A 12131-nucleotide genomic window follows, 5' to 3' on the forward strand; every position below is an offset into this window, starting at 1 on the left:
ACAAAAAATCCCAGTCCCATACTTTGTCCTTAACAAAGTCCCATTATGTAAGTAATATCACTCTTCACATAATATGTTGAGGATATTCTGTAAGTTAGGTTCTGGAGAGAGAGATGAGACCATGGTTTTTACTTTTGGATGATACTATATCTGAGTAGATAAACACATTTTCCTTATTTTTAGATACAGCATGCTTCTCCATTTTTTTATGTTCCTGTTACTATCTTCTGCATATTATCTTTCTTCGTATTTGTGCATAAGGTGATTTTCCTTCTTTTGAATTTTGTCTTGAGATTGAATTCCAAAAAATGGAGTCAGTGGGTTCACGAATATGGACATTTTTGTGAGGCACAGAATGATTTATTTTTTCCTCCTTCAGATAAAATTGATTGCACTACCATGAATTTTCTTTTGCGTTTCCTCTTTTGAATTATATGGCTGCTACTATGCAAAGAATCATAATGTTATGTGGTCATACTTTTGAGGGACTTGATTTGTAGTTTTGTCATCATTTTCTTCTTGTTTCCAGGCCAAATTAAAGAAGCGGAAGCCTCGAGTGAAAAAGGAAAACAAAGCACCGAGGCTGAAGGACGAGCATGGAATTGAGTTTTCATCTCCTCGACACTCAGACAATCCATCAGAAGAGGGAGAAGTAAAGGTGTGAGGCTGCGTTTCAGTTGAGATGATTTTCTAAGTTACATTTATCGTGCCAGCTGGTGTAAAACCATTTGAAGTGTGTTTGGTTTACATACCAGAGTAGGTAAAATGGAAATAGAAAATACATGTATCTTTGCTTAACCTGTGAGAGAGGAATATAGTTGTTCATGTAAAATCAGTGATTGAAATAATGAAAGCAAATAAAGGGAACCACGAAATTTAGTGATAAATGGCAGCTGATGCTCAGCCTCACTGTTGGGATGATAAGGAGTGGTGGAGACTGGTTAATCAGGGAGCACATGCCTCATGCCTGGGGCACCTATGATGCAGTTCATTGTTGGGCCAAAAAAAACTCTTTGTGGTTCAGATTTGGCCCAGATCTGTCAATTTGTAACCTCTGGTCTAAGGAAAGTGAAAAGTAACTTGGTAGCATTCAGCCTATTGAATCAGGGACTGAAAACTATGGGATTTTATTTTGTTGCACTTTGAGGTTAGTTCCAGGAGGCTCAGAAGTGGGTATATGAACTAGCATGGATTTGAGTCAAGCATACATAAATTCAAATTGTAGCAACCTTACCAGTTACTACCTAGCAATAATCTCTTTGGTCTTCAGTTTTTTCCATGGGAATAATGATGCCTATGTAGTGAAGAGCATCTGCCTCTATAGGCTTCAGTTGAAGCAGACGGCTTTAAGGCTGTGTGCTTGAGAACACGCTTCTGTGGGTGCAGTGATGAACCATTGAGGGCAGTGCTTTCTAGTTTTTTTGTTCCTAGAAAGTAAACGAGGGAATAAAAAGTTTGTGGCAAAAGCTCACAGCCCCATTTGTTTTCTAGGACGATGGCTTAGAAAAAAGTCCAACGAAAAAGAAACAGAAGAAGAAAGAGAACAAGGAGAACAAGGAGAAGCAAATGAGTTCTAGGAAAGACAAGGAAGGGGACAAGGAAAGGAAGAGATCTAAAGACAAGAAAGAGAAGGTACCAGTGTTGTTCTACTTCCTGAGATGCCCACAGCCTTTGGGATTCCCTTCTAGGATTTAGAAATAAAACGGGGTTTGAGGGCCCTGAAAGAACTGTCATTTCATGACTATAGCCCAGGAGGAAGGATGGGGCTTCCCGTCAAGATGCCTGCAGCTCTCCTTGCAGAGAGGGGGCAGTGTGTGCATGGCGGTATTCTTCAATGTAGAAGCCTTGCTCTTTTATTACACATTTCAGAGAGGGTGTTAGAATGAGATGGATCAGGAAATTACGTGATACATGTTCTCAGACTCATGGTAGAAAAGCACCATCTACGGATGAATCTGAATACATGAAAGGTTTAGAGTTCGAACCAGATACTATCAAGAGTAGAAATGGGTTAAAAGCCTTGTTACTGTGTAATCTTCATATTTCGGTTTTATGAAGTTCATTCCAAACCTAGAATTCTGGTTCAGTGTTGAATCTTGCTGACTTCTGATGAAGTTATTTTTCAGTTAATCTTTATAATCATTGTTAAAACATGCAAATAACTGAATTCTGCCACCACTTATAAGTCTAACAGATTTCTTGATGAGGACATATGAAACTTTTTATTATTATATGCATATAAGAACAAATATAAAAATTTGTTTAGGAAACAAATTTGTAGAAAAATTAGGCTAGGCTATTTGGATTGCCTTTTCTTCCCACATAGCAATATATCACAAATAGTTTTCCAAGCAAATAAATAAAAGTTAAAGCCATTTTTAGTAGATAAGGAAGATTTTGTTTGTAACTTTTTGGAAGTAATTTAAGTTTCCCATATTGACATTGCTTTCAAATTTCTAATGTTATAAACTCTGTTGTGACACATATCTTTCTTTGCATTTGTGCTTCTGCAGAAAGATACCTTTAAAATGAAATATTTAAAAAATAGATGGACAGAGAACGATTTAACCAGCAACCGTGTACCTGATATTGGTACCAGCAACAGATATTGCAGCTGCTGACATTTTTCTTGTTTACTTCAAGTGGTTTTTTTCTGGCTGCTGTGTTTGGTGCTCCACACACCCATTACCAAACGCCCCTCAGTTGGAGCTCCCCTCTGTTCCTTCTCCCAGTTTCATTCCTCTCCTCTGTAACACTGCTCTGACACTGGTATGAAACCACCTTACCCATGCTTTTATACTTTTCCTACATGTTATGTAATCATAAGCAAAGCATAGTATTGTTTTATGTTTTTAAATGTTCATACCTACAGTTAGTTTTTATTTGTATCTGTATCTCTATCATTCTGCACCCTTTCATGGATAAATGAGCTTCATCCACCTGCATTCATATAAATTCAGTCATTTAAACTATCTTAGTTATTTAGATTGAAGCATATGTTCATTCTTAAGCTGTTAATAAAGTTGCTTCTTGCTGCTCTGTTGGAGCTCTTCAGTTTACATTCTTAACCTCTTGATGACATTTTTGTACATTTCATCGATTAGGCGATAGAAGCCAAAATAGCACTGATGAAGCTAAAATTAAAAGTGGCTCTGTTTAGAGACAGGAACGGGAATGATATATGATTAAACTGTTAATTGAATGTGTTTGGCTTCATGATATCTCGAAACCGAGGCCGTCTAGTATACCCACTTACAGTGATGTGACGCCGCGAAGAAGTCCGAATGCAAGACAGGAGCACACAAATGACAATGACTCCTTGTAACTCTTTTCTGAAAAGCCTAAAGGTGGTGATGCCAAATCTTCAAGTAAATCCAAGCGCTCTCAGGGCCCTGTCCATATCACAGCAGGAAGCGAACCCGTCCCCATTGGAGAGGATGAGGAGGATGATCTGGACCAAGAGACATTCAGCATAGTAAGTCCTGGAATCGAGGGGGCGGGGTCTGCAGCTGCCGTGCTTGCCACGCCTCTCCCAGTTCCTGCTGCCCAGCTAGTCGGTCTAGTAGGTCTAGTAAGCAGCATGGCATGAGACGAGGCTAGGGTCCGGCCGTGTGAGCCGGAGCAGTGGTGAGCGTGGCCTGTTTCACATGCTCCTGTGTTGTGGGCGAGGGGCTGAGCCACGGCCTGGGGTGTGGTCCAAGCCGCAGCGCGCCGCCTCCTGAGAGACAGGGACGCTGAGGGGAGAGTCACGGACCAGGCCTGCACAGGATGGTGACAGGCCAGCGCGTCCTCAGGGGCGTGCCCCTCATCAGAGCTGCGGGCGCCTGCCTTACTGTGCTGCTCTCGTCCCCTTCTCCTCCTCTCTTGAAGTCACTTCCTCTCCCAAACTTCCCCACATCACTGTTCACTTGATTTCAGTGTATGTTCATTTAGTTTCGAAGAAAAAGTGGTCTTCAACTCTCAGAATATTCCTGCTCTGGGGCAGCAGTGGATAGAATTTTGACCTCATCCTGTAAGAGTCTTCTCTCTTTTTACCCTTTTTTGTGTGTGTCTGTGTTCCCAAAAACCTATATGCATATGTGTATTTTTTTTTTCTCTTCATGCTTATCTCATTTTTCTTAAATCTCTTTACTCTTCTTCCTGTGAGCTCTCTGAGGGAAAGTACTATGTCTTCTAAAGTAGGTGTAGATGATAGAAGTATCTCAGTAAGTGAGTAAATGAATAATTACACAACCGCCTCTCTGATCTGTTTCTGGTTCTTCGTTGACCCAGTATTTATAGGAGAACATCATTAGCTAATGCTTCTGTGGTACCATACTATTTTAAAAGTGGCTTTTACCCAACATTGTAAATCAGCTGTTTGTTGCTCTTGTTTAGTCGCTGAAGTCATCCCTGACTCTTTGCAACCCCGTGGACGGTAGCCCTCCAGGTTCCTCTGTCCATGGGATTTCCCAGGCAAGAATATTAGAGCGGTTGCCATTTGCTTCTTCAGGGGATCTTCCTGACCCAGAGATTGAACCTGCGTTTCCTTCACTGGAAGGCAGATTCTTTACCACTGAGCCATGAAGGAAGCATCAATCAACTGCACCTGAATTAAAAAAAAAAAAGAAAGAAATCGCATTTATATATTCCAGCTCATTTACTCTTGTTTTTATATTATGATATCTTAAAAATGCAGACAATTTTCAGAAATATAATGGGCATTGATAGAGGTACCACAAAGTTTTGTCAGGTCTGAATGTTTTAAGGCTCAGACTCTAAAGTTGAAGCTCCTGGCTCTGCTTTGTTTCCTCCCCAGAAGTGACCACAATTCTAGTTCGATGTAGTTCTCATGTGTCGTGGTTCTCATGTGTGACTTTAGAGTTTTACTACTTAATCTCTTTAAAGACAGCAATAGCTCACATAATCAGCCAGGTATTGTTAGTGTGCTTTTTGTGTCTTTTCTCCATGACAACCTGTGAGGTAAGTATTATCTCTGTTTTACCCCTTAAAAAATAATGTGAGGAGAGTTAAGTAACTTGTCCTTTTTCACAGAGTTAAGATGTAGAGCTAAGATCTGACCCAGGCGATTTGACCCACGAGTCTGGGTTCTCCCCATTACACTGCACATCCTCCCAAGTGTCCATAAACAGCATGACTGCTGCTTTCCAGGTCTGGAACGCCACACTGTATATCTTGTAACTTGCTTCAGCATGCACACTTTTGAGATTTATTCATGTTGTTAATTTTGTCTCTGATTTCAGTGTTTCCTATTATTCTGTTTTATGATTTCCACAATTCATTTCTTTTTCCTATTGATGGACATTGGGGTTTTCCAAACGTTCACCACTACAAATAGGCTACAGTGAAACTGTAAATATATCATCAAACGTGTGTGTAATAGCTTCTCTAGCATGTAGCTTGTGCAGAAAAGCCGGGTGTTTCTTTGGGTCTGCACATCTGCTTTATTAGATGTTGCAGAATTCATCTTCAAGGCAATTGTAAAGATTTGTTCTCTTTCTAATGATGAGTGTGAGTTCTAGGTGCTTCCCAGTCTTGGAAACACTTGGTAATTTCTGACTTCTTACTGCTGCTGCTAAGTCACTTCAGTCGTGTTCGACTCTGTGCGACCCCATAGACGGCAGCCCACCAGGCTCCCCCGTCTCTGGGATTCTCCAGGCAAGAACACTGGAGTGGGTTGCCATTTCCTTCTCCAATGTAGGAAAGTGAAAAGTGAAAGGGAAGTCGCTCAGTCGTGTCCGACTCTTAGCGACCCCATGAACTACCGCCTACCAGGCTCCTCCATCCATGGGATGTTCCAGGAAAGAGTACTGGAGTGGGATGCCATTGCCTTCTCCAGTCTGACTTCTTAATTTTTGCCAATCTAAGAGGTATGAAAAAATTGGCTAGTGGTGGTGTTGAACATTTATTTTCATATTTATCAGGTATTTGTGTTTCCAGTGAATTGCCTGTTCATATCTTTTGCCTATTCTAGATAACTTTTATATCCATACCTTCCCCCCCCAATACCTGAGCATTTGTATTTCTCAAAAAACTTCAAGATAATTCTGATATGCGTCTGGATTTTTAAAAGTGATTACGGGTAGTACTTACCTTTTCTATAGGAATCTTGTTCATGATGCTCATCTTTTGTCTGTTACAGTCATTACAGGTATCTTCCAGTTTATTTTGTGTCCTTTTTAAAACTTTAAATATAATACTGAAAAGCAGATTTTAGGTATATGGCTATGGAGATTATCACAAGTGATGGGAGTTTGTTGGATTTTTGTTGTTATGCAGTTACGTGGACATGTGGCTTACTGGTTCCTTACACTGGATACTTAGTGGCTGACAGCCATGCCCTACAGGTCAGAGAAATACTCCTGACTTACTCTGTGGTAATTTCCTCCTCAGTTCTTAGTTTTATCCTGGTTTTCGGACATTGAACTCTGGGAGTGGTCCCTGATATTATCTTAAAAATGTTTTCCACTTCTTCGTCAATCCTACGTTTCTCAGAGATCTCCTCAGCTTTGTTTCTGAGGGGAAATGCCGTTATTTCTTTTGAGGCTTTTGCTTCTTTGTCATTTTATTTGCAGGATCTTTTCCCCCATATATCTCTCCTAGATTTGTTTCCATCATTCGTGTTAGATTTTTCCAGATGGCGTGGTGCTCCCTGGTTGTCTTCTGATATTTAAGAGTAAGGACTGAGCTTCTGATTGGAACCTCTGAGCATGTGCGTGGCACTTGATCAGCTCTGAGAGTGTTCTTCATAGGGTGATCTGGCTGGGCTGCTTCCTCAGAAAACTTCAGTCGGGTGGTCAGCATCTTTTGGTTCTTGCTTTTGGGTGGTCAGGTTTTAGGCACAAGAATCCTCCAATTCTCCTGATGGAGGATTGAGACCTGGCTTTCTTCATTCTGGAATCTGAGAGGCAAAAAAACCCCCAAAAGCCAAGCTGGTTGGTGGCTCATCTGATATGCATATATTAGCATGTATTCCATATAATGCTGTTTTCAGTGCAGCAGGCTTACCCCTCAACTATGCCTGTGCAGCCCAGTTAAAAGACTTATCCTCTCCAGAGAATAAACTGTCATATATGTTGTTGGGCAGAGTTAGAGATCTGTAAGGTTAGGTGTCTGTAATGAATCTGAGTATCTATTCCTTTTAGGCAATCTTAAAAAAAAAAAAAAATCCTTATTTTCAGCCTTCACCCCTACTGCCAGTGATACTTAGCAAGCCTTTGGGGGAATAAGTTTGCAGCATAAATCGGGCTGGCTCTCAGCTCTCTATTAAGTATCTATTAAGTGATTTCACTTGCTGTAATAGTTTGCTGCTGTTGGTTTCTTGCATTTCCCTTGTCTTTGTGGGATTATCTCTTCTGAAGTCAATTCCTTTACTGTCATGTTAGTGGATGGAGACAGCAAGAACAAGTTTTTTGTGTTCAGTCCACTTTCTTTATCTGGAAGCCTTTCCCTCAGTTTCTTATAAGCCTGAAGGACTTGTAAATATTTCACCCTGCAGTTTTAGGTAGTTTGTGGTGCCCGGTTTTCAGGTTAGGTCTGTAGTTCCACTTCAGAACTAAGTAGTTTGGTCACGAATGCCCCTCTGGCAGATGAGGAAACAACGGTGTTCTGGAGGCCAAGTAAAGTGTGAACGCCGCTGCTCTGAGCGCTGGAGCCGAGACTGGAGCCTGACGTTTTTCTGACTCTCTAACATTTTTCCTTGTTGCCCTGCCTTTCTTTCCCTGCTTCTCTACAAGTGGTCATGTGGCCTGAGGGGGGCTGTGTGTTCTCTGGGAGTTCAGGGCACAGGAAGCGTGGGGTGCAGAGGGCTTATGCCTCTCCTCTGTCGCAGTGTAAGGAGCGGATGCGGCCTGTGAAGAAGGCGCTGAAGCAGCTGGACAAGCCTGACAAGGGGCTCAGCGTCCAGGAGCAGCTGGAGCACACGCGGAGCTGCCTGCTGAAGATCGGGGACCGGATAGCCGAGTGCCTGAAAGCTTACTCAGACCAGGAGCACACCAAGCTGTGGAGGAGGTAACCCGCCGTGGCCCCGCACACCTGTCGCGTTGTCTGTCCTGACTTGATGACAGAGTGTGTGTGTGTTTGGGATTCTATTTTTGTTTTATACAACATGACACAGCCACCTAATGAAAACATTTTTTCTCAGCAAAAGCCGATGACTGGCAGCATACCTGCAGGCTTCAGTTTTCTTTTCCTGAAATAGCCTATTCCTCTGAGGCCAGTCTTGACTGGGTAGGATGATATTATTATTTTATGAGAGAAATACTGTGGTGCTGGATTTGCTGGTCTGTCCTCAGAATAAAGACTCAGTCTTTGAACCTGGAAGGGATAGAAATCATGTATAATTTCACTACTCTACCCATCTCAGGTTAATAGAGATAATATAACTAATTGGTTAGTTCTGTATCAACTAATAAGAGAAGGCAAAAGCTCAAACCACTGGAGCTGTGAGTTTTCTTCTCTCTCATAGTTGAAGAACTCAAGTAGTAATTTGGATTAGTGCAGTTAATCCAGAACTTCAGTTTGTAAGGCATCATGACTTACATAGATTCATTTATAATTCATTTCTGATGTTTATAAAACATGCCTGTAATTTCTCAAAGAGAATTGTAACATTAAGTCTCTTTCTATACTCCACAGTTACACTGAACTCATATACTTCACAGTTAATCATCTTTGTGTAATATGCCTAACATCAGTGGATGGATTTTTGAGTGAAAAGGAGATTTAAGAAAACCTCTGTCATGATGCTATTCATAGCATGCTTCACAGCCATGAAAAAAGAACATTTAAGTTTTGAAATGTGACTTGACTTTCCTCTTAGACTGTTCCCAACTTCTGGATCCCTGTATCCAGCCGTCTGGCTCGCTTTTTACCCAGCGTCACCCCTATTGGAAGATAAAAGCTCACCATCCTAGCGTATAGTTCCATGAAGCTAGGCTGGATACTGTGCACTATGGCCAGTCTGTGTTTAGATGTGCTGGGTACTGTGGTCCTGGCCTGCTGTGGTTCATAAGTAAGTCCTTGCCCACTCATGAGAAACTCTCCCTCATGCAGTGGTGCTTGGAAGAGCAAGTCTAGTAGGAATTCCAAGAAGGTAGAAACCCGTGCAGAGGAGCAGTCAGGGAGGGAAGACTTGCAAGGGGCAGGCAGGTAGACCGAGCCGGTGTGGGAGAGCAGAGTGGACCTGCTTAGATGGGAGAGTTCTCAGGCTTCAACAAAACCTTGAAAGTGGCTCCTAGGGTTTAAAGCAGGTTGTTAAGATGACTGAAGTGCTGCTTCAGAAGACTTGAGAGAGAAAGGTAAATGGCTTCCGTAGGAGGCCGCAGGTTTACTGGTCAGGAGCTGGACAGTGTTCTCTGAGTGGCACTGCGTGGCGTGGTGTGGCTGCATGCGAGGACGCGCGCCTTTCCTTCGCGCACACGAGGGTACCTGTGCCTCCGTGTTCTCCACACCTGCTCCACCAGCCACTCCCCTGTTGGCAGTCGTGCCCTGCACAGTGGAATCAGAGCGGAGCGGCCGCTTGGGGTTTGGAAGGCAGGGGTGACAGGCTGTGGTGGTGGCAGCTGGGGAGGGGGCAGCAGTGCAGAGGTGCCCCTGTGCCTGGGCCCCTGGGAGGCGGTGGTGGTGACGGGCCGAGGGCCCAGGGAGGGCAGAGGTGGGCGAGGCCTTAGGCCTGAGGTCACAGGCGCCAGGAAAGAAGTTAGAGGGGTTGTAGCTGTGAGACGGAACCCTTGTCTCCAGATTGTCAAATTCTGTTGATGTTAGTTAGCTTCCAAAGATGTGTTTCTTATTGATGCCAAGACCCGAAAGATCATTTCTCTCTTTTTTATACTTGGAAAGTATTCCAAGTATAGCAAAATCAATTAACTTGCCATCCATAAAGAGAACAGTTATTTTTAAAATTCTATAATTTACCAGAAAAAATTTCTTTTTCTTTTTTTTTAGGAACCTATGGATTTTTGTCTCCAAGTTTACAGAATTTGATGCTCGAAAATTGCACAAGTTATACAAGATGGCTCATAAGAAAAGATCTCAAGAAGAAGAGGTAAAAATACAAATTTAAGCCTAATTCATACAAACAGATAAAAACCAGTTCTGCCAAAAAAATTCCCTCATTACTGATTTTGTCTCAGGAGATGATTGTAAACTTGTAGGTTGTGGTCTGGAAAGGGCCCGGGGTTCCCTACTCTTACTTTACAGGTGGAGGCCTGGGCCCGAGAGGGGCTGCGGGTGGGTTCTCGCCTGCTGGGTTCTTCCACCGTCTTAGCCGTGCACTTTGTCCACATACTCCACAAGTAGTCAGACTATCGGCTGAGACCTGATGGGTGGTAGTGCCAGTGTACAGGAGCCAGACAGGGCTGGCATTCTGACGAGGGCCTGTTCCTCTGTGTTCTTATGTCCTGGAAGTGTTTACTCACCAGGCCCTTCCCTCCATATGCACCTGTCTTAGCGGTGGATTATCAGTGTGGCTCCTGAAAGATGACGTCGTGGGCAGCGCCCGCCTTTTCTCTTCTCTCTGGGCCATGTGCCCTTGGTGTCCCTCCAGCGTTTGCACACAGGGCCCCAACCGCTTGTGTAAAGGAGCAGACACAAAAAGGTGCCCAGGAGATGCTGCCCCTTCTTTGGTAGCGGGAGATGGGCACGAAGATATTTGGCCGATGCTGGAGGGCAGTGTTGCTTGTTCAAGTGTGTCCATTTGCAGATCTGCTGACTTGCCCTGTGGGCCCTCCCCGCAGTTAGCCACATAGGGCCAGTGTAGGAACACCCAGCACCTCCTTCACCACCCCGTCCGCTCCGCGGAGGCCTGCGGGCTGAAGGGCGCGCATCCTCTCCCGGATCAACAGCACCTGGACTCGTGCCAGGTGCAGGGCGGCTGTCTCCTGTTGCACGCGCGTGTCCTCTGCCAGCACTGCTTTGAGCGGTGGGGCAGCACCGTCAAGTGGTTTATAATTTAGTTTCACATGGAAAAATATGTTAGAACAGTAATATACAGGAATACTATAATAACATTTTTGCTGAATGTTAGCGTGAACTTTATGCGTTGTGAAAAGTCTTTGAAAGAATAGTCAGGAAAAGCCCCAGTAAGGAATGAAACAGTTGGGCAAGGCACTTGAGGAAAGAGGGGAAGTTAGGATAAGTGTAAGTTGGACATACGATGTAAAGGGTAAAGGGCTTCATTAGGCAGGTTATCAGAAGTTAGATTAAGGTGGTAATGAAACTAGCGGGCCTACTAGTTGGGGTTATTGTATACATTCACCGCCTTTCTGGAGGATAATTCAGTAAGATTTACAGAAAGACTAAAACATGCAGTTCTTCTAGAATTTAGTTGAAAGAGATAATTAACTATTTAAATATGTTTATGTGTAAATGACTTCATATATCCATATCAGGGACTGTTCAACCATAAATATAATATTATTAGTAACAGTAAGTATTCACATAAGATTTTCACAGTACATTAACTGAAAAAAGAATGTTAAGTAATACTTTTGTTTAAAACACACACACACACGTGCACGCACACACAGGATAGGAGTTCCTCCTTTGTAGTCTTGCTTCCCACAGTTTTAGTTATCTGCAGTCAGTCATGGTCTTAAAATATTACATTGGAAATTCCAGAGATAAACAATCCGTAAGTTGTAATTTACGCACGGGTTTGAGTAGCGTGGTGAAACCCTGTGCCGTCCTGCTCCGTCCTGTCTGGGACGTGACCATCCCTTTGTGCAGCATGTCCACACTGGATTCACTGCCTGTGTGCTAGTTAATTGGTGGCCCTCGGCCGTCAGATGGACTGTACGGTACTGCAGTGCTGTGTTCCCGTAATCCTTATTGCATTTGATGATAGCCGCAAAGCCCAAGCGGAGTGACGCCGGCCGTTGGGATGTCCTCTTTCTGTGCCTGCTGTGAAGTGCCTCGGGCACATGCGCGCATGGATTCGGTGCTGTCCTGAGTGTCAGGCACCTGCCGAGGGCCTTGGACTGCGCCACCCAGGGACTGGGGGGACTGCTGTGTATATATATATAAACACATACCGGACCAGATTATTAACAGTAATTCCCTTGGAGGTGAGATTTCACGTCACCTCACATTTCTTAGTGTTTCCTTACTATATTTTCTGATGTTTTTATTTT

The 12131-nt window shown here is 43.3% G+C and overlaps 1 protein-coding gene across 7 annotated transcripts in view; it reads left to right on the top strand.

Annotated features, from left to right (window-relative positions):
* Positions 1–12131, top strand: part of CHD2 (chromodomain helicase DNA binding protein 2) — a 111117-nt gene that overhangs the window by 84262 nt on the left and 14724 nt on the right. For all 7 annotated transcript variants that reach the window (XM_006078755.4, XM_006078758.4, XM_006078753.4 and 4 more), the window contains 5 exons: positions 530–658; positions 1492–1632; positions 3341–3475; positions 7832–8010; positions 9946–10045. In XM_006078755.4, coding sequence (XP_006078817.1) covers positions 530–658; positions 1492–1632; positions 3341–3475; positions 7832–8010; positions 9946–10045 — 684 coding nt within the window. The remainder of the gene's footprint in view (positions 1–529; positions 659–1491; positions 1633–3340; positions 3476–7831; positions 8011–9945; positions 10046–12131) is intronic.

Source organism: Bubalus bubalis, chromosome 20, assembly GCF_019923935.1.
Source record: "Bubalus bubalis isolate 160015118507 breed Murrah chromosome 20, NDDB_SH_1, whole genome shotgun sequence".
Lineage (NCBI taxonomy): Eukaryota > Metazoa > Chordata > Mammalia > Artiodactyla > Bovidae > Bubalus > Bubalus bubalis.